Here is a 22259-nt window from a genome sequence, read left to right on the forward strand (position 1 = left end):
CAGTGGCGGACCTCTAGGGCAGCTTCCATGGGTCTCATTCCGGCTATACGGCTTGACTGGAGACACTTCGAGTGACGCAGCGCTTGAAGCCGTGACTAAAATAGTCGCCATCCTAACGTTTGTGGCATCAGATTCCTAGTTCTGGTCATTTGCCGGGTCGTCGCCCCGTCTGGTGCCTGCCATTTTGGTTGGCCTGCCCTCACAGCTCCTACAGGGTCAATCCCGTTCATTCGTACCAAGCATGTCATACCTCCAACCGGCTTGTTTACCCCGGCTTTGTAATACGTCTCCTTGCACAGTAATTATTAAGCCGGTGGCTTGATAATGAAAATCGGCCTCTTGAACCGAAGTGTTATATAAGTCTGATTATTTAGATTTAACGGCTTACCGCCGTTCTGGCCGACTACTATCGTTACACTATCTAAACTAGTCTATCGCTGATAAGTTATTGGTAAGTACTACGTAGAGAGCTGTTATCTTTTGTCGGCTGACAGTAATGCTGCATTTTCAGAAATATAAGACCGTCTGATAGGAATTGCAGGAACTCTCGATGAATGGAAACATTATCTGCTTCAGTTAAAATTAATTAAAACCTGAATTAATTTTAAGTTGTATTTAAGGTAGCACTATTTTAGGCATAGTCGAATAGACTTTACTATGGTATCAGGCAGAAGTACAGAGTATTATTAGCACGATACTAAGAATGACTAGTTTTAATACGTCCTTACTATGTACACCCTGTTCCAGAAGCTTCTTCTTGTGTCCATGTCTTTCTCCCTACCGCATAGCTCATTCTGTATTAGTCTGTCGTTCGATATTTGTTCTTCTGCCAAGTTACTAGCTATGTGCTAACAATACTTCTGCCTAATACCGTAGTGGAAGATGACCCAGATAGAGTCACGGGCAGATCCAGCGTGGTTCTGTTCTAGTCTTTCTAATTAAAGTGAAATGAGTTCCGAAATGAATGGAAAGGGAAATCTGTGAGATTTGTGATCCATACTGCCCGGGCTTGTGTTATGCCGCGCCAAGGCTGCCAAGCGTGCCAAGCACGCTACGCACGCTTAGCGCGCGCACACACAAAAGGAGAACTCTGCACTCAGAAAAGGGATACATCAACCACTCCGCAAAAGGACAGCGCTTGTAGGTTTCGAACCACACTTAATTGATGTACCCCTCACTGACTCACTCTAGGAGTCAGAGTTTCTCCATCGTTCGACTTATTGAAATCGGGAGCCCATCCTTCGTCGCCCTGCTGATAGTGCTTTACGACTGCGAGGCGCATACTATTCGTATGCTAGATTGTCACGTCGCTCAAAACCCTGGGCGTTCCCGACAGCTTGCAGATCAGTGGGATTTTGGTGCATTGTTGAAATGGCGCTTGCCCAATTTCAGAAAGTAGCCTTTTCAGCCCTGTGGCTACATGCCCAGATTGGACTAGGGCTATCTGTCGTAGTACTGGTACGAAATTGCTTGGCATAAGTACTTACGTACTTAGTATGGTTCAAGGTTAATTTTGTCTCAGTGCCTAACCACAGAGCTACAATTTCCCATCTTGATAAGTTAGACAATGCGCCAACATCCTGCAAGCAGACCAGTTGGCACGAAGGCTACATGAGAGTTACATGGGGACGTCTTTGTGGCCAACCTCTGCGAGTTTGGACACTGTTTGCCTCTGATCTCCTTATGAGGAATAGCTACGTAGTAGACCGTAATCTCGCTTTCCCAATCATATCTTCTGCTTGGTTCTGCTGGGTGTTTCTGTGGCCCGTTGCCTGCTTCCATGAGGAGTCAACATTAAGTCCCTGTTGCCACGCGTACCACCCTGCATGATTCGAAAGTAGGTTTAGTCCCTTACTATTGATGCTCTTTGCCTTTCTGATCGATGCCGGTCAAGACGTGCGGGAAAAGAACCTGGCATTTCGGCCAATTCGAGTACTCGCCATCAGGAAACTCTTGCGCTATTGTTCGTATAAAGGTCTGGTACCATCTCCTTTCTGTGTCAGTCGACTTGAGCCACGTGCGAGTTGCGAGCTGGACCAGCTTGTGCATCTTAAACTCGTCCGCGCGTTGCGTCGTGCCCACAAACGAGAAGGCGCGGAGATTGCCATGTCATCCTCAAAATCTTTTGCCTCTGCTTCGAGGCCTTGGTATAGTGAATCATCTTGGCATCACTATCATCGTCCAGACAATGACGGATCATAAACTTGGGGATACCTTGTCGATTAAAGAAGCTCAAGAACGAGAGGAGGCATACCGCCGACGGCCGCTTGCTGCGTATGTGCTTAAACGAGATCTGCCACGTCACAAGTACTGAGTTCAGCGCCTGTTCATCCCGCCGCATATCCGGAGCCGCGTTTTGGAGCAGCTGCACACGTCTCTCGACTACCCCGAGCTCGACGATATATTTCATGGCGGGCATGCGTGGCCCTAATCGGTTCATGTAGGCTGCTGCTAGGATGGTAGCAATTGGAATACAATCGAGAGCCTTGACAAGCTGGGCTAGGCCATCCTGCTGAGTGTCTCTTAGCTTCCCTTGTAGCAGCTGCGTTGCCTCGTTATTGATCATTGCACCAACTTCGACAATGTCCTGCTCGCGGCCCACGAGCCGCCGCGCAACGTCTGCACTTCGCGACGTGACGAGGATCGCCCCGTTGTCGCTCTGAGGCAAGAGGGATGACAAAGAGAGCTGTTGACCGTCCTTGAGCTCGACCACGATCTCATCATCGACGTTGTCGATAATCAGCAGCCAATTTCCATTCGCTTCATCTCTTAGCCAACTTCGCACAAATGGCAGAACATCTGCTGCTGCATTTGGCTTTAAAGTCAAAGCCGACTCTTTTTGCAATATCGTTGTAGGCCTCCTTAAGGCGCGCGGAGTTACTTGCATGAACTCAGAATATCCATGTGTCCGGCGACTGCTGTCGGAAGCGATGTGAGTATTCGATCGCGAGCTGCGACAGTCTGCGCAAGACAAGTTAGTAGATGTCAGAGTCAGCGCAGAGCAACCACACACCCGAAGCCGCCAAAGCCTATAAGTGCGGCACGACCTGCTGGGCGCGAGCATCGCTCGTGGATGCGCGCGAGAATATCGCCACGGTCGACAAAGGCGTCGTCTTTACCGGACGGAACGTTCGAAGATGGCTTCGGAGCGGAGGGGTTCGATCATGATCTGAAGGGTCTGGCTTTTAGCGCATGGCCGTTGTGAGAGCGCAGGCAGGGACGTGCCGGCCCGGAGCCCCGGACGTTGGCGCCTTGATAGTTGTAGATCGCGCCTTGATTATGCCCAACCTACGATCCCTCGTTGTTGTGCGCACCTGGGAACGTCGCATAGGCGCTCTGCGATGCCATGCATGCTTGTGGTGGCGAAGCAAGGTCAATAACATAAACACACAGGTTAAGAGGGTGGAATAAGCCCCCACAGGCTCTCTCAGCGGTTCCGCAAGGCTGCGGCTGGGCGCTCTCACCGGACACACGCATTTATGTCTGCCTAATTTGCCGTTTATGATGATATGAGGTGGAGCGCATGCATTGCAGATAGGCCAGTCAAATTTTTAACACTCTTTACTAGTCATTCCTGCCACATGTGAGACCACTCATGCATCTCAGGCTGTTTTATTTATGGCCGAGGCTTTCTCAGGCAGAATCTTCTATACTAACTATATGAAGGTGCATTATCACAGATAAAGATTTTTAGATAAAGATCTCGACTTCATCTGACTTATTCATAGCACGCTGCGGCTCGACTCTTACCACGCTGCCTAGCAGTACATATTTTATTCCTATTCCATCACTATCATGGATGCTGCTAGTCTTGTACTCAGTATCGCGGCCCTCTACACAACATGTCGGGACTGTTACAGTTTCTTCACTGCCGTGAAAACAGCAGAGGTAGAATCTTCAGCTCACCTGCGCGAATTGGAGATTCAGCAGTCAATTCTTAAAGCCTGGGGCTTTCATTGGCAGATTCAAAATGAAGACGGCAGCGAGCCGGAACACTCCAAACACACTAGACAAAAGCGGACCAAACTTCATGAGTACCTCTTGAGCAACCGATTCAAGGCCGAAGGCGTCTTCAACACTCTTTCTGCTCTTGCCGATACACTGCTAACCAGGAGAAACTCATCAAGCGCTATGGCATCCAGCTCCAACCCACCCAGGCCACCCAAGATGGATCACAGTCGACCAATAACGTTCAGTTGACCATCTCGAACACTACAATTGAGGATGTCAAGCCGGTGATCAGTGAAGTCAAGAACCGTCTCTCTGTGCTTAATAAGTTTAAATGGGCTTTGAAGGACAAGGACAACTTTAAGAAACTTATCACCGATTTGAGATCTCACAGCGAATCGCTCTATCGTCTTTGTCCCGAAAACGCGTTCGAGTCAATGAACATCTATCTCACTATGGAATGCTTGGCCAGGCAGGAGTCGCCAGCAGGTCTGAAGTGGACTTCAAGACTCGCAACTCAGCAAGCAGAAGTCGATGGAAGTTCGTCAGTGCGGGAAGGCTACGAATTGCTGGCTTCGGCGGCCACTTTGAAAGCATCGGTTAATGAAAACAAAGGCAGGGAACAAGCGGATGACAGGACTCTCACCAGCATTAACGAAGAGCAACGTGAGATGGGGTATCTAGGAAAGGGCCTTGCCCTATTTGAAGAGCAAGTCGTTTACGTGGAAATGCGAGACTACCGCGGACCGCCGCTAGAACTCACTCCAGAGCAGAAACAGCAAATGAAGCGTCGTCGAAAGCGGGCGCGCTTCTTGAGATCATTGTCAACGGATGGCACGATGAGCCGCCATTACAGTAAGGCTAGCATAGATCAGATTCCCGAATACAGTAGCAGCGATGAGGCTGAAGAAGATGTGGAACCGATCGAGATAGTCAGACCAGCCGATCCCAAGATTCGCGCTCTCATCAGGAACTTCTTTAACACCTTTCAAGGCGCGAACATGAGGGAAAGCGTCTATGGTTTGGATATCGCCGGTATGATCGACCACACAGAAGGCGAGCACAAAGGTCATTGCAGCATTCTGTACAAGCTCCCCGGCACGATTGGCGTTCAGAGTCGTGAGCGGCCTGCGGAAAACCTGATGCTTCGCGCACCTGTGACGCTGCAGTCACTCCTTGGAACGGGGCAGAAACAAGGCATCCGATCTACGCTCGGTGCGCGTTTCGAGCTGGCTAGAAAGCTTGTGCATGCCGTTTGCCTGCTTCACTCTAGTGGCTGGCTACACAAGAACATACGCGCAAAGTCAGTGATGTTCTTTCCCGAACATGTGAGTGCACTCCAGGAGGATGGATACGAGATCAAGATTGAGATCGATGTTTCAAAGCCTATTCTGATGGGCTATATCTTCTCACGGCCGGACGATGTCCTCATCCGAATGAATCCGCCATCTGCGCCAAAAACAGAAAAATACAGTCGCTCTAGCCACCGTACTCACGATCGAAGCGAAATCTCCAGGGTGTGGGATGACCCGATGGACGAGAGAGCAAATTTGAGACGTAGAAAGGTAACTCCTCGAGCTGACAGCATATACGGTCGTAACATGCTAGGGAAGGTAGCTGTGGCCGAGCAGACGAAAGAGATAAACATCAGTGGCTTCATGCTTGACTATTATCAGCATCCTGCGAAGCATGCAGATCCAAGACGCCTGTACCGTCACGCATATGATGTATACTCTCTCGGTATTCTTCTACTTGAAGTCGGGCTATGGGAGGAACTGAAGAACTACGAGGACTGGTACAGTGAGAATCCCGGTTATGACGAAGAGGATCGTGACGAAGAGGATCATTATGAGCGAAGACGATGGATTTGTCGATCGTATCTTGATCGCCTAAGATGGGCATGTGGAGACACCTATGCGGACGTTGTGCTCAGTTGTCTCATGATTGACAGCAGTGATGACGAAGTGGCAAAGGCAAGCCAGAGGGAGCTTTGTGCTAGAATTGTAGCCGACCTAGAGGGCTGTCAAGCTTAGCTCCAGTCTTCCAAAAAATGTACGTTGCAGTACGTAGAGTGTGTCTGCATAACGTGAAACTCACACAAGCATCTTGACCAGAACATTGGTTTCTGAAACAAAAGGTACCAACAGTCAAGTACTGGGTAGGGACTTTCACTTTTCGCCCATTTGGGAAAAGCCTCAGAGGTAACGCTAGGCACAAAGGAGTAAGTCGCAGCGCATGGGGCCATTTGTTCACTAAGTAATAATAGTAAGGGCTTAGAAGTAAGACTAAGTCTAAGTGAAGCGAGACTGAGTTCCCTAAGCAGCACCAGGACAGAAGGTGAGTAAGAGGGTGAGCAGTAGGAGCAGTGGCGGTGCGGCCTGAGCAAAGGCTGAGCCAAAGTTGAGCCAGTTGACTAATTCCTGAGTCAGGCAGCAAAATCGGCCAACCTAACTGGGTGCGGTCAAGATTCAGTGGAGACTACCACTTGATTTGAGCTCATCTCTTAAGCTGGCGATGGCCGGTTCGACCTTGAAATGGAATGGGCGAGCGCCTCAAGCTCATCCTATCTCCAATGCTGAATGGGAGAACACAAACCAGTGATATGCCAACTCCGTCCTACTATAATCTTGGAGAAGTTGATAGACGTTATGTCTGGTGATTACAACTTCAAAGCATCGTAAGTGGACGCAACTACCATTGGCTTTTGAACTCCTCCCAGATTGCGCGGCGCGAAAACGGGGCTATACTGCTAGACTATTATCTTTGGGTTCTATCTAACTAGTCTAATTTTCGTCATAGACGCCAACAATGCAAAGCGAGGCTTCAAAAATGGCGTCTTCCAAATCCCGAAGCACTTTCGGCATCGCAGCAGATGTCGGAAGGTCGCGCGAGATGGCAGCATCAAACCAGCTTATCCCACGCGCCGGTGGTGAATTTGCACCCTTTTAGCGTCAAAATTGCTTGGCATACAGAAATCGAGCAGGAATCAAGCAAAAAGCGCCAGCAAGAGCGCCAGCAAGCTATTATTTGGCTATTGACAGTGATATTGCTTGAAACAAGCTCCTTTTACGCATAGATAGACGTTACAGCTTCTGCATCCTCCGTACGACGTTTTCGTACGCTTAGGAGCGACAGAATTGACGATTTCTGCTAATGCTGGCCTATTGAGCTGCTTCTCCTCTTGAGCGCTCTTTTTGCACCATATACAGTATCCGCGCTTCTCTAAGGGCTGCCAGCTATGACCTTGAGTTGCTTGATTAGGTAGAGGCATAGGCTTGCTCTTATAGTGCTGCTTAATAGGCACTAGCGTTTCGATAGGGTAGGGCATTTTGAGAAGGGCGTTAATGAGTGCTTTTCGAAACGGGCGTTGACCTCTTTTCTTTATATCTGCTATATCCCCTTTCTAAATGAGATAGCTGTTAACTGCGCAGATATCAAGGATATAGTACCATAAGGGGCGCCAAACACGACGTTCGTAGGGCCTATAAGCTGTGAAGTTCTTCCGTAATTAATTGCTTTAATCAACGCCATTCATATAGTGGTTATAGTCGTTAATAGCTCAAGGAATATAGAGCCATTTGAAGGGCAAGTTGCCAAATATAGGGCGTACGATTCAAGCGTTTGTTAATGTAGGAGAGGGTCGTCTTCAAAGTCGTAAAACCGTGTCATTTTGAAGATTATGAGCAGTTGTACAGCCTATAACAGCGTTATTATCTTGCCATAGAAAGCAAAGCGTGTTATCAACAACTTCTGCAAGCATAGAATTTCAAACAAGGCCACGGTTATGCTCTTTTAGCTTTAGAATCCATGCAGGGATTCCTTGAGCGTTTTTGCGAGTAGTGCCTGTGCAGCAAATGCGAAGAGCAAGTAGCGATTAAGCAACGTTGACGTTCAGAAATAGATTATCCAAAAAGAAGCAAAAAACGCGCGTTGGATGGATTTGACGCAAACGCTGTGCAAGTCGAATAACAAGAGCAAATGTTGGTGCTAGATGTATCATAGTAAGCTCCGTAAGCTCTTTTTCAATAACTCGATCAAATTCAATACCCTCTTGAGGGATATCCTCTGGTCCTTCAATACAGCTATACTATAGCCAATCGTATACGTATCCGGCGTTGCCAAGTACCCACACCTTATAGCCCTTCTTGATTGGCTTATTCGGGAGCTTGGTCTTATGAGTACTGCGGCCTCTATAGGCTATCATAGCCTTATTAATAGCTAGATGAGAGCTTGGGTGCCAATTCTCCTTGCAATTTTGCTTAACAATAGACCCAATTGGTTCTACTTGCCAAGCAAAAGTCTCATGCTCTTGACGAGGAGCAGTCATTCGATCTCGAAGCGTAAAATAACGATGGATTTGTTCATAGCGTATCAGACTCAGATATTGCTTCAAATAGCCTTGTTCTCCCCAATGCTCTTCATGCTTTGATAGTCTGTTATAGCCCATATAAAGCAAACAGCCTATATATCGCCATATCTCAGCAGTATTTACTGACCTCCAAGCATATCTCAGCAGTATTTACTGACCTCCAAGGTCTAGTAAAGTGTTCAAAATCCTCCTCCTTTTCCTCCTCAATAAGATCTATTTCTCGAGCGTTTTTAGCATAGCTGTTTGTTGATTCAACGATTCTATCGATAATAGCAGGCGTGGAATGTATCAAGCTCCGAGAGACCTTCTAGAAGGGGTTTTGAGCGCTCGAATCGTAATTCTAACGACGGTTTATACGCAGGGAGGTCAGGGAGTTGATTGACGTCAATTTCGAGCGTTTTCGGAAGAGGGCCAATGGCAACAGGTTTGAGAGCCGTTTGCTGCTTCGTTCGGTCAGTTCTCTGGGTGATCTTGGGGTCCCTAGCTGCAGAAGGAGCACCTCTTTCTTCCCATATAGTTCTAGGCTTTGGCTGGCGGTGAGACCTGCGCAATTCCATGTAGAAGTTAGCATTGATGGCGCTGATCTTCTAAAAACGGAAAAAAAGTCGTGCCAAGACCCAAATTTCTTGGCGCGCTAAAAGGGTGCAAATTCACCACCGGCGCGTGGGATAGAGTCTCCATCACGGAGCCCATGACACTCGTCTAATCTTCAGAGCCACAACGGGAACAACTTGCATCGGAGTATAACGTCATCGAAAACTCGGTCGCCGGCAGAGGCGTAAACATTGAGACCTTGGAATACGTCGAAGAGTTGCAACCACTCTTTCTTGCTGCAAAGACCCTCGTGGCATTGGTAGCTCGTGGTGGCGGAAACCAGGCATGACGTCGTATAGCATATACAATGTAGCAGACTTACTGTGGGCAATAGGCAGCTATCGCAAAGCATTCAACCTGTCTTTTCAAGCGCTGGCCACTGCAAGACTACTAGAAGTCGATCATTCCATAACTGCCATGTCAAAGATGACGTGACGGTTATCGCCTGAGATGTACTTTGCACGTTCAGCTCGTGAATATTTTTCACAAGCTTAGGCAAAGAGAAGAGACGGCTAAGCATTGATCCCATGCTTATGTGACGTTGAAGGCCAGCTCTAGCCACCATCAGTACACTGACGGACGAGAGCCGATGTCTCTCATCTGCCAGTCTGCAGAAATGATCACCCAGTGCGATGGTACGCAATTTTTAGCACCATACTCTTTGAGTCGAATGGTATTTCGTGCGCCCGAAGAAACAACAAGGAACAACAAATATCTACGCTGTCTTTTCAAATGGTGTGCTTCAAGGATACTCGAAGTACAGGCTTTCACACTATCGGCCCTCCTAGCAGCACTATAACTCTTCTATATCCAGCTAGCTGACGTTCGAGTCATTGCTCGCCAAACCAGCATAGTTGTCTTTGGTCACTTTTGGAAAACTTACCGTACTGAAACACGCATACTCTCAAGGGACAAGCCCTATCACATTGGCGAGACTATATGCCAGCTCAGAGATGTGGTAGGTATCAGTGAACCGGAATCTCTGGCAACGGTAGCGTTTATACTCATTTCTCTCGGTTCACCATTCTTCACTCCTCAACAGCCGACAGAGAGGAGCGCTTGCATAACTATTACATGGACAGCGCAAATTACATATGACCTTCTCCTAAAGATTTCTCAAGCTATGGAAGCTCTTATATCGGAAGACCAATCAGGCTCGGCTATTGCAGAGACTTTCTTTAAAGCTCGCGCCACCATCATGCTGACACAAATACCAGAGGAGGGGAGGGCGACCACATATGTTCGGTCTTTCCTTGGAAATTCGAATCTTCTGTCTGTCTCGGACTCTGCAGAATGTTGTATGTATAGCAGTGGAGGATGGTAACTTACCGCTGACGTCAAATTAACCCTGTCTCTCCTTTTACAGAAGATGTATCATTTCACAACATATATAGATCCGTGCATTGTATCCATCAAAAAGAAATTCTATCTTTGCCACCACAAGAGGATGTTAAGAGTTTGAAGGAGGTCCAGAATGTCAAGGCTGGAGTTCTAACTTGCTAAACGACCACAGAAAAAGGAGCAGGGAGGCCTGAAGCTACATCTACGGCCTAGTACGCATATTCTGGAAAATGATTCCAGTGAGAGGAAAGTGCACTATCATACCTTGCGTTTACTGGCAGAGTGTTAGTTCCGGAAACAAAATATTTTCTAGCTCTGTATCGCCGTCTCCCAATGGGTTGTGAGTCTTTTCGACATCACTTGATAATAGCATTGTGCGTGTTCGATGAACAAGGTTTGGAGAATTGAAAATAATTCAGGCTGAATACCATTTGATGGAGAGTACGTAACTTGTCGCTAACTTGTTGGTCATTGAGCCTATAGGGAAACGTTTTGTAGTTAAGTATCTAGGTGCCCGGGTAGCCAGAGGGACCCTGACCTTGTTGGTAGTCCTCGGGGTTGGTCTTCTTGCCTTTAGGCTCCTGATTCTCGATTCAGGGGCTATGCCTCCTGGAAGACTTTACAATGCTTCTGCAACCAGCTGAGTTTTAAACTTGTAGAGACTTGTAAGGCCCGAGGCGAATCAGCGAACTTTTCTTGAGTACAATATTTACTCCTCACTTGTCGGCAGCACACTAGAAGAGCTAGTTTCAAGCCCGCCCATTCAGGGTCGATGCACCTTTCTTGAAGCACGAATACGGGCCTAGGATATATTGTGACAGGTGCTGTTACTCGATTGGAACCAAATGAGACCATATAGTGAAATGATCTTTATGAAATGTCCTGGCCATTTTGAAAACAAAACACTTCTTTCTGGCCAATCCTCCCAGCCACATCCTTCACACGCACTTTCTTTACATTCTGCTTAACGCAACGAACCACAATCATCTTACAACAGAGACAATCTACTCCGATATTGATATCCTTTCAAGTCAGACCCAGGCAGATAAACGCGCTTATACTTCCATGGCTAAACCCACAGCAAGCGGAGAGACAGGAACCGTCGAGGTTCGAGGTAGCACTAGAAAAAAGAATCGCACAAGCAAGGTTGGGAATTTTCCTTGAAGACCAGATATCAGCTAAGAATGCACTCTGCTTAGAAACGCGACAACAATGTCAACGCCACGAATTCTCAGCAAGCTGCGTGGCTGTTGAAGGGAACAGGTCAGTCTATCAAGGTGTTGCTACCAGACCAGTTCGAAGCTGGTGAGACTTCTGTGACAAGCAAAACGGGGTTCGAACTGCTCTGCACTTACAATTGGGCACTTACCAAAGTCCCTTCAATATATGTGCCTGGTAAGTTGTTAAGTTCCCCTGCTGTAGTGAGAAACGCAATTTAATCTTTCTGAAGGTGCACCTGCACAATGGACGGAGCAAAATTTGCCTATCACTCTCCCTCGTGACACAGGAAGTCATTTCATTGACCAGAATGCGTACCGAGTCCCACAGTTTCCTTTCGAGCCTCTCTTCCGCGCTTTACAGGTCATGAAGCCTGAATTCAGTCTAAATGATATTGACCTCGTCACAAATCGCAACAGTTTGCGTAAGCTCTTCGATTTTGTCAAAGGCCGAGCGCGTGACAGCTTCCGTATCGACCTTCATATGGTGCAAAAGACACTCTTTTTGACAAGGCGCGAGCGCAATACACGTGAAATCATCTATGGATCACGAGATTCTGGGTATGGGCATAATTTTGAGCATACTTTCTCGACTCCGGAACCTGGTATCGAAGACAGTGCTAGCCACCATCGTGTGATCCGTTATGCCCTTGGTGATCTGAACTGCGTGGTCAGATTTGAGGTCGATGCTTGCTGCCCGAAGGTGGAAGGGCAAGGCTCCGAGTGCGAGATCTTGTTACCTCCTCCAGCGTCTAGTGATGACATGCCAAGATCATTAGAGCACATGTCTTTACAGGAGAACAAGAACACATCGGCAGCAGGTAAGAGCAAGAGCGACCCTACTCATGTCGTTCACCGTGGTCGCCTTGTACCGTCCTCTACTGTGGCAGAAATCAAAGCACGTTCGAAAGGGTCACAGGTTCAGAAAGCCCTACCACAACTTTGGTTTGGTCGGACACCGCATCTAATTTGTGGATTCCACAAAAATGGTACATTCGATAAGATTGAAACTATTGACGTTTCGAAACAATATCAGGATTGGGAGACACAGCATCAAGATTCTTTGAGGAGAATGGTACAACTAATTTCATGCCTACGACGAATCACAATGGAGGAGAAGGCTAGTCGCTGTGTTGTTGTGTACAAACATAAGGTTAAGCCACCGAGCTTAGAAGTCTTCGCCTCTTCGGTGAACAATCAGGTCTTACCCAAGGGGATCATCTCGCAGTACTGGACGAAAAGCTAGCCGGCGTCTCTTGCAAGAGAAGATCTTCCGCAAATGCCTTTGCTGGTCTTCATATCACCAATGCGTCAATTCTCGCTCGATCAAGCCAGACCTCGATGCTGACATCGAACCACTCAAGTCTCCCATCTCAGATGCGAGTCAGACTCGTTCCCAATGTTCTATGCCTATAGGAACAAAACTCCCATCTAGGTTGGTAGCTTCTACAGTCTTTGAAGATCGCAAAGGCTCGATCCTCCGTAAAGACACTGTCATACTGACATTCGACAGAACCACACCCCGAGCGAGCGATGACAACCTTACGTAATGGATTCAGGTGGACCGTGCTTTGCATCTTGGGGGGTCAGCAGAGCCTTGCTCTTCTCAAATCAATACCACAAGAAGAGAGCTTGAGATAGCTACGCTGATGCATAATCAGCAGATAGGGAGCGAATGTAAAGCATTTGCTTAGTTCATCCAGAACAGGAGCCGCGTATGGGGTCACTGATTAAAGGTCGTTCTAGAGACCTAATCGTTGAAGTACATTGAGGCTCTGTAAATCATGCGGGCGGCATAGCTGCTCTGTTCCAGGAAAATGGATTTTTCGCATCACAGCTAATCAGTAAAGCATGGTTCGGAACAACCGTCGTGTAGGAAAAAGGCGTGAGCTGGCCAACCCTTAGATGTAAAAGTAGGCTGTCTCAGTCTCACAACACGCGCGGTAGGTGAGAGCAGTCTCCCATCCCCCCTGACTAGTCTCTCATACAATACATGCTTAAGCCTGCCCGCAAGAACCTTTCAGCGCCATTCCAGGCCGTGCATCGTAGGCCATTTAGTCTACGAAAGGCTGTCAAGCAGAAACGAACTTGAAGGAGAAATATCGGAAGGGATAAGTCAGGCGGATCTTTGCCGCTGCGCACGGTGCCCTGCCCTGAATCTTAGTACCACACAATGGCCGGCAACGGCGCACAAAAGAGGGTGGCGGCTAGCTGCTCTAGCCCCGGAAGATCTGCGTGGTGCAAGACAGCTGACGCTAGCTGGACGCTGATCATGCGTCCCTTAGTGGGGCCTCGCGGCCCTGCGGCCCGCTGTGGCGTTCGTGCTAGCTCCCGTGCCCCCAGAGGAGCCGGCCAAGATGAAGTGGTTGGGTATGAGATCGGCACACTTTGCAGAGGTGTACTCCCATCGCCAGGAAGTGCTCTGGTAACCATGTGATTCCCGCCGAGTCTGCTGATTAGCTCAATGATGCGCTGAGCGTCCTGCGAATATGTCCCAGGTTAATGCACCAAAAGACGTCTCCATGGTTGCCCGCTGTTTCTTGCTACGTGCTCTGTACTCTGATTTTATGCACCCCAAGGTTTCCATGATAGACTCTCCGAATCAGCTCTTTATCTTCTGCTGCAAAGAAGGAGGGTATGTCAAATATCAATCATCCGCAAAGGTCTCGAACCTTTCGTGTCTCGCCAGCTGGAAGCCAGAGAGTCTCTTTGTTCGTAGCGATGAAACCTACGCAGTGGTACCATGCTCATGTTTATCGATCTGGAAAAAGACGGATAAGTGCTTATGCGTTTTATATGTCCTCTGTCTGCTCTTGGAGGATCCTTTAGAGCAAAAGGCTGGTAGAGGTAGAGAGTGCGTCAACGGTGACCGTGTATTGGTTCAGATGTTCGGGAAGAGTGGTAGCTCGGAAGCTTGTACGTTGAAGCGAGTCGTGTGCTTTTGTAGCTCATTGGTTCAGTCGCAACCGTCTGAAGGTAGGCAAGTAAGGTCTATGAGGGCATGTTCCGCCACCACCATTCCAGCGTTCTCTCGGACACGTGATTACTTCCTTGCATCTTGCTCGTTGTGAGAGTCTTCTCTCCACTGTTTGCTTTGAGATTCAGTGTATTTGGTTTCCATGCCAGGATGTCGCCTAACGATAATCGATACTGTAGGTATCTGCACCAGAAGTTGCGTGTTCGACATCCATTCTTCACAGCTTGTAATGCAGCAGACACCTTTCGTCAGCCGTATTAGGGATGAATCCTGCTTGCGATTTTGTCTGGAGAGGCCGTACTAAAGCAAGAAGTGCCGATTGACGATGTTTCACCAGGCGTAGGAAATCAGGATTGCAGATATTTCGATAACGGGAGGAATTTTCAATGGGGCTCGAGTTCGAGAAGAACAGATACATAACAGCGGCAAGCTGAAGGTGGCGACTCAGGTAAGTGTGATATTCGAGATACTAAGTCTTGACACTGGTAGTGCTGCGATAAATTGACATGGAATCAAATCTGTGATCCCAGAGAGCCTGAGGGGCAGGAATTCGTCTGCGGCGCTGGTTCAGGATGAAAATCTCAAGGTGGCTGAGAAACATATCGATGACCTGCAGCTACTAGAGTAATCAAAGCCATCTATAGAAAAGAAGAATATATAGCATTCGCATGAGACTTCTGAGATGTAGAGGAACGCAGTATTCATCAAGTCGTGTCGAGGGATCTAGTGCTCTCTTGGCATGTCCGTCATGGGGTCAGGGTGTGAGATGCTGAACTCAATCTTTTGGTTGTCTCTGCCGTTTCTGTTGACTGCAAACCAGCAAACTTTGCCCATTGTTCGGTCACAAAAGATACACGGTCGGAGATGGCAGCTTTGTCGGCAGACAAGACGTAAAACTCAATGCTGGCGTCCTCTAGATGGGCACAAAAAGACCGATGGATTTCTGACCATTCTTCCCAATCCAGTGGCATCAATCTTACACCATCGTCCTTCAGCCAGCTCTTGACCGGCTCACAGACAATGACGAGTGACCTCGACATACGGTCCCTTAACTCTCGCCATGCTGAAGAATCCAACAGTGACTTGGTCGCCCCCGGATGGGCATATTTTGCTGCGTACACAATGGGGTCCATGCCGGATCGGTCAGAGATCAACATGGAATCTTCTGAGATTTTCAGCTCCTCCGTCCACTGAGCTTCAAGGATCAGTCTTTGCAATTCTATACAACGGTTGACGTCTTCCCTGATGTCGCTGCGAGTAAAGTTATGTCGTTTCAGTACGCCGCGAGCTGCCTCGGTTAGAAGCGCAATAGGTGGAAGAGTTGGGTCCGATGAAAAGTGCTCCTTCAATGCGACGGCAAGAGTTGTTTTGCCAGAGCACTGTGCGCCTACAACATAAATCGTAGGGTTCTTCTTCTTTGCCAGCTTATTCATATTGTCTCGGACGCCGAGGTCTTGAATTTGAACGTAAGTCTATTATCCACCACTGATCCCTGAGACCCGTATTGCCTCCCGGAGGTGGTTGCTTGAAATCTTCGTCAACTCCAGTCCTTCTCTGATACTCTTGGAACGCTACAGTCAAGCAGTGACGAATTTGACCAGAATTAAATATAGTGGTCGAATTTTCTAAAAGCATTGGTCATCTGTTGCGTGGCTTGCTAATCCCTGGTGGTTCTTCGTTGTCATTGCAGCAAGGCTGCACCAGCCCCTCTCCACCACACTCCACTACTCTTCTTGAAACCATTCTGCTTGAGAAAGTATGTCGGGCTCCCGTGAACACCTTTTGCAGGATGCCATCACGGTACGTGATGGTCCATGGTCATATCATGTACCTGATCTCAGAAATCCTGGTGGTCTTGTCAAATCAATTGACCTACACTCCGACTCAACCTCACAAGCAATCACTTTGAAATGGACTAAAATTCCAGGAAACCGAGCGACGTCGAATATCAATCCGGATCATCTTATCCACATCACAATAACAAATTTTCGTTTGCAGGATAACAGTGTAACGCCTCCTCAACCGGCAACATCTCGTGAAACGACAGACTACCTCGTTAGATTCTTGAAATCGGGGATCAAACTAAATGGAACGCACTATAATTTCTACGGTCACAGTAACAGTCAACTCAAATCGCGTTCGTGCTTCTTACGGAAGGGCTCTTCGGAAGAGGTCGACAGAAGTGTCGAAAGCCTCGGAGACTTCGCCAAGATCAAGACTGTGGCGAAGAAGGTAAAACGGATTGGCCTTCTCTTCTCCACGGCGGATAGAGTGATTGATGTGGCCCCTAAGAGGTGTCAGGACATCCCTGATATCGAAGATGGCAACTTTATATTTACCGATGGATGTGGGCTTATCTCTTTGGAATTTGCGGAGTTGCTGGTTCGCAAGAAGCCCATCGTTTTCAGGAATCGAAAGTATTTGCCATCCGTCTTCCAAATTAGATATCGGGGCTACAAAGGGGTTGTGACGCTCGACAGAGCGATGAAAGGAGCCGTCTGGCTTCAATTTCGAAAGTCAATGAAGAAATTTGCTGGCTCGGAAGATCTATCGTTCGCCGTCGTGGAACACTCAAAGGTAAGGTGGTTCCCAGACCTCGCTACCTACTGACCTTGCCGGAAGCCATACACGTACGGATATTTGAATGACGAAACAGCGCTCTTACTCCACTCTCTTGGGATTTCGAGTGAGGTCTTGCTCGACAAGCAGAAGTCATTCTTTCACTCCTTGGATAACGCAACCAAGGATCCAACTATGGCATTTGCATATCTGTGCTCGATCAATGAGACCGCCCTGGCAGAAAAGCTGTTGATTGACGGGCTAGAATCCATTTCAAAGCAATTGAAAAAGTTCATTGCGCAGGAGCAAAGCAAGATGATCAACAAACGAGGCGAACAGAAATGTAGGATCCTCGTTCCTAGTTCACGTCTCCTCTTCGGCGTGTGTGATCACAAAGACGTCCTCAAACCGGGAGAGTGTTTCGTCCGGGTGACTCTAAATGCAGATGGAAGACCACGGACAATCACTGGTGTGAATGTTCTTATCGCAAGGAATCCCTGCTTACACCCTGGGGATCTCCGGAAATTGAGGGCTGTCGACAAGCCAGAGCTCAGTCATCTCTCAGATTGTATCGTCTTCTCGACGAGAGGGCCGAGGCCGGCGGCTGACATGATGTCGGGTGGAGACTTAGATGGAGATACCTGCAAGTTAATGGCTCAAGGGTGGGCCAGGCACTGACTTCTTTAGTCTTCGTCTGCTGGGACAAAGACCTTGTCCCTACCAACTTGTCCGAACCCGCAGAATATCCCGGTGGCAAAGAAAAACCCTCCTTCAAACCAATTACAAGTGAAGATCGAATCGAGTATTTCGCTCGTTATACCAGCGCATCTCTAGGGCGTGTGAAGAAGCTTTTCCTGGGTTGGGCAAGGTACAACGGTCCGCTTAGCAGGGAGTGCCAGGAGCTCAATAGACTTTTCTCACTTTGTGTCGACGCTAATAAGATCACGGTACCGAAGCATCTGGACGATCCTCCTCCGCCATTGGAAGGCCAAGAACCATTTGTTTTGGATCTTCTTCATGAGGCCGCATTGGCATATGTTTCCCAGGCGAGGAAGGACAAAAACAAGATGAGAGAACACGTCGAGTGTGATTCTGTAGAAGTGCTCGAAAGTGCTCTTTGCGATGGTGCTACAATATCGACATTTGAACTTGCGAAAATCGCTTTTCGATGGTGCAAGATGAATCGGGTTGATTTTGGGGACATGGTCAGTCTAATCGACCTGCAGCAACTCAGTCACGATGAGCGTTTATGGCTGCTCGGTGAATTACCGCCCCAATCAGAAACGCCCTCCCAGATCCTGAACGACCTTCTGCAATCACATATCTTAAGGTGCGAGGAGCTCTGGCCATACAGGCTCAACTACCAAGGATTGCACTGGAAGTGTGTTTTCAGGTCCGATGAAGTCCGCCTGAGCAGCCTTTTCGAAAAGATGGGACAATACTTTGAATTGTTTGAGAAGAAACTGCTCGTGCTCCGTATTAGCGAGAGGTTTAGTATTGCCATCTACCTACCCAAAAGGATTCCTAAGGAGGATGACTTCCTAATCGGGGACTCTGTCCGGCTGTTCGCGTTTCCGCATTCTCACACAGACATAACAGGCCACCGCAGACTGGTAAGCACCAAGGTCGGCTATCGGCTTTATTTCGACAATACTAAGCTCGAACTTTACAACAATCATCGTAGGGACACCTTTGTGTTTCTGAATCGCTCGCAGAATAATGACAAAGCATACAAAAATATTGAAGGTGCTGCAAATCGAGCTAGAGCAATAGAAACGACAATTGTCGAAGGCACAAACTACGACTGGCGAGCTAGCATAGCATTAGGAAAGTTTAGTTCGGGCCTTCAGCAACAGATTGGACGAGTCAACCGTGAAGGAATTCTCGCGGCGGTAAGCATCTAATGCTACATTCTTCAAAACAGCTAATTATCTACAGGAGATTTACGTGATAAGCAATACCGACATTAGATCTCTTCAGACTCTAGATCTCTGGCTCGAAAGCATCGATACTATGAACATTCATCCTCTCTTCGACCGAGCTCCCTGCGAATTCAGCATTCCGGCGAAAGTTGATACAGACTGGTCAGAGCAGTCAACCCTTGTGCAACGAGTTGCTCGAGACAGGCAATTTGAGAAATTAAGAGAACCTTCAGCAACTGCAAGCATCTCGGACCTGCTCAAATTTGCATACAAGTCTCATGACATTAAGCTTGCTGCCGAGATCTACGATTACGTAATACCAAAGGGGTTGATATTCTCCAACACTTTCTGCGATCCAGCCCTATTCCGGGAGTTGTTGGCCTTCCTTGTCTACATGCCTGCCAATGCTGCAGTCTTCACAAGAATATGCCCCTGGGATGAACTCCCTTCTGCCCTTCGTCCGCTTCTGGTCCGATCAGCTCCACAGATCTTGCAAAGTCTTGTGCAGTGTACTAATATGATGGAAGACTTGGTTTTGAGACCTTTCGAGGCGGTGCTCCGTGAGTTGGCTGAATTGTCCACCACACTTATCCAAGACCTTGTAGAGGGAATCTCCCTACAGGTCTGGTCACCACAACTCTGTCTGGAACTGTTCCTGGAAATATTTGAGCCACTGAGCCCGCATCTTATGACTGGTTCTTCTTCAGTCACTTCTCAGTACTTCCTCCGCAATCTCTTTGGCATTGCCCTTGATCATTGCGATGAAGCTGACGAGGCTGTAACTGCGCGGAGAGAGCTTTGGAAATTTGACGATACGAACACTGATCGTGAAGATTGCACTCTCAAATCTCGAAGAAGGATTGATGCTCCTCAAATGGAACGCCTGGCTGCAGGAGACCACGTCCGATTCAAAAGAGTAAGTGAGCCATCAAATGTCTTCATTGCCCATGGATCGGACTCTTTCGATGCGCTTGTGGAAAAAGCCGAGCCAGGGCTAGTTACATTTCGCTGTCTTCGTCATCCCCCAGTTCATATCGATCTCTGTCCTTGGGAGCTGAAGCATTGTGGATCCTTTGTGACTAGCCGTGCCATGTTCGATGCCTTGAAAGAATTGGTCGAGAACGGCTCAGAATGTTGTGGAGTCTACGAGCAATTACTTTCCCTGCCCTTGATCGCCTCGTCTACGGAAAGGCCAGAAGTGCCGTACCAATATAGGTCTGAACTGAACGATAGCCAGAATTCAGCAGTGAATGCTTCCCTACAAGGGCCGCTGACATGTCTCTGGGGACCTCCAGGTACCGGCAAAACCTACACTATCGTTGCTCTGCTCCACAGTCTGCTCGCTCTGGAATCTGGCGAGAGGATACTAATCACCGCTCCAACGCATAACGCTGTCGACAACGTGCTAAGAAAATATGTCGAAACCTCTTCGGCATCCAGCAACACGTTCATACCCCCAGTGCGCGTTTCGACCGATGTGCGAAAAGTCGCCGATGACCTCAAGCAGTATACATGTGATGCATTGGAAGGCAAAGACATCAACCAATTCCCAGCCGCTCGCCGAAAAGCGTTGAAGAGAGTTCAGGAAGCTCGCTTGATCTTCACCACCTGCGTTGGGGCGGGAGTTGGCCTCCTTCGCAAGGAAAAATTCGCCAATGTTATCATCGACGAGGCATCTCAGCAGACAGAACCTGCTTCACTCATTCCTTTGGTCAAGGGCTGTGAACGTGTTATTCTTGTCGGTGATCACGTTCAGCTTCGAGCAACTGTCGGGAAGCATTCACAGCTGGTTGATTTCGATGTCTCCCTCTTCGAAAGGCTGTGGAAATCCCCTAACGAAGTAGCCGTGCGGAAGGTAATGCTGGATACTCAATATCGAATGCACCCTGATATCTGCCAATTTCCTTCTGCGGAGTTCTATGAGCACAAGCTACTGACGGGACCGTCTTGCCATAATATCTTGCTAGCACAGTCGCTGTTCAATTGGCCGTCGAGACGCATGCAGAATGGGATTTGGAAACGATCTCGCTGCGTGTTCATTCAGTGTTCCCATCCTGAAGACCTCGGCCAGAAATCAAAAAGCAACAAAGGTCAAGCAGATATTTGCCGAGAAGTATTCCATCAGCTTTCTACGCCGGCGGCTTGCACCACTGTTCCGCCTGGTTCCCAAAACGTGGAAGAGCATCCAAAGCAGTCCATCGTTATACTTACTCCATATACCAGACAAGCCGAGCTTCTGCGGAAACTCTGTCCGGGCGTAACAGTATCCAGCATTGATGGATTCCAGGGCCAGGAAGCCGACATCGTGATCTATGTGACCGTTCGGTGCAACCTGCACGGCGAGACTGGCTTTCTCAAGGATCTCAGACGCTTGAATGTGGCACTGACAAGGGCGAAAGCTGGGCTGGTCGTTATCGGTGATAAAGAGACGTTGACAATGCGCAAGGAGGAAGCTAGCGTGGCAGTATGGACTCGCCTACTTGGTGCTCTGGTGAGGGTGGATCTCAAGAAGTCGGGCGAGTGAGCTTCGGATCTTCAGGGATTTTGTAAACAGAAGGGAGATTGAAATCAGTATAATTGCAGGAGACTTTTCTGTTTTGATATACTACGTATTTCCTCTAACGGATCAGAGTAGCAAGCAACTTGTCGCTTCGTATTCTGATTTCCGAAGATTCGCGCCGGCCTTCCAGAGCTTTGAGTGAATAAACCACTTAGAGTGATGATACCACAGCAGCGACACCCAGTGTAGAATATGACAAATATTCGCTCTGTATTACGACAGCATCCAAACGTAATGGGAACCTTCCCCCATCGCTATCGCTGCAGTCACCATGGCTCTTGTTATATCATGTTGATTCAATAGCAGATAGCCTGAGGCACCAAGTCACGCGCATCACCTACAGCTGCCAGGCAAGTCCACTTAGAGATCGAATCAGGCATTTGTCACAGTCTGATGTACTTATCAGGCTAACGCTTTAGCGAGAGTCACTAGCATTCTCACAGCAGGGACAACCGGTTTCCGATGTCTTCTTTTCAACTTAATCGACCGTCTCACTGTTCAATGCCGCAGTGCGGTCTGAATGGTCGAGAGTATATTGAGCGTCTGGGTCTATGACTTTGATTCTGAGCCTGATTGACAGGCGAACTACTGTTCGAAGGAAATGTCTAGAGTCGTAAGAGGAGAATTCCTAGGGTACCGTTGGAATATATTGTCACAAGCAAAGCTTCGCCAATTTCCTTGTCCAAGCGGGGAGGCTATCTTCGAAAGTTTCCGATCTCAAAGCAGCATGGTATATCTGTGGAGCGGCTTGCGAACTGTTTGCTGACAGGTG

At 48.2% G+C, this 22259-nt stretch overlaps 5 protein-coding genes across 5 annotated transcripts; 3 read left to right on the forward strand and 2 right to left on the reverse strand.

The window, feature by feature from the left end:
• Positions 1–2050: 2050 nt before the first annotated feature.
• EPUS_01523 (uncharacterized protein) lies at positions 2051–3477 on the reverse strand (the record flags this gene model as incomplete). Its single annotated transcript, XM_007788661.1, has 3 exons — positions 2051–2951; positions 3014–3113; positions 3315–3477. 3 exons carry the CDS (start codon positions 3475–3477, stop codon positions 2051–2053), a joined length of 1164 nt encoding a protein of 387 aa, XP_007786851.1.
• Positions 3478–3795: 318 nt separating this feature from the next.
• Positions 3796–5981, forward strand: EPUS_01524 (uncharacterized protein; the record flags this gene model as incomplete). Its single annotated transcript, XM_007788662.1, has 2 exons — positions 3796–4068; positions 4113–5981. 2 exons carry the CDS (start codon positions 3796–3798, stop codon positions 5979–5981), a joined length of 2142 nt encoding a protein of 713 aa, XP_007786852.1.
• A 5336-nt stretch (positions 5982–11317) lies between these two features.
• On the forward strand, positions 11318–12715 carry EPUS_01525 (uncharacterized protein; the record flags this gene model as incomplete). Its single annotated transcript, XM_007788663.1, has 3 exons — positions 11318–11359; positions 11452–11647; positions 11703–12715. The coding sequence occupies 3 exons, from the start codon at positions 11318–11320 to the stop codon at positions 12713–12715; spliced, it is 1251 nt and encodes a 416-aa protein (XP_007786853.1).
• Positions 12716–15192: 2477 nt separating this feature from the next.
• EPUS_01526 (uncharacterized protein) lies at positions 15193–15879 on the reverse strand (the record flags this gene model as incomplete). The annotated part of the gene is made up of 1 exon (XM_007788664.1): positions 15193–15879. One exon carries the CDS (start codon positions 15877–15879, stop codon positions 15193–15195), a length of 687 nt encoding a protein of 228 aa, XP_007786854.1.
• Positions 15880–16204: 325 nt separating this feature from the next.
• Positions 16205–21451, forward strand: EPUS_01527 (uncharacterized protein; the record flags this gene model as incomplete). The annotated part of the gene is made up of 4 exons (XM_007788665.1): positions 16205–17023; positions 17069–17573; positions 17693–18897; positions 18944–21451. The coding sequence occupies 4 exons, from the start codon at positions 16205–16207 to the stop codon at positions 21449–21451; spliced, it is 5037 nt and encodes a 1678-aa protein (XP_007786855.1).
• Positions 21452–22259: the final 808 nt, after the last annotated feature.

This window comes from Endocarpon pusillum (genome assembly GCF_000464535.1).
Source record: "Endocarpon pusillum Z07020 unplaced genomic scaffold C721943, whole genome shotgun sequence".
NCBI lineage: Eukaryota > Fungi > Ascomycota > Eurotiomycetes > Verrucariales > Verrucariaceae > Endocarpon > Endocarpon pusillum.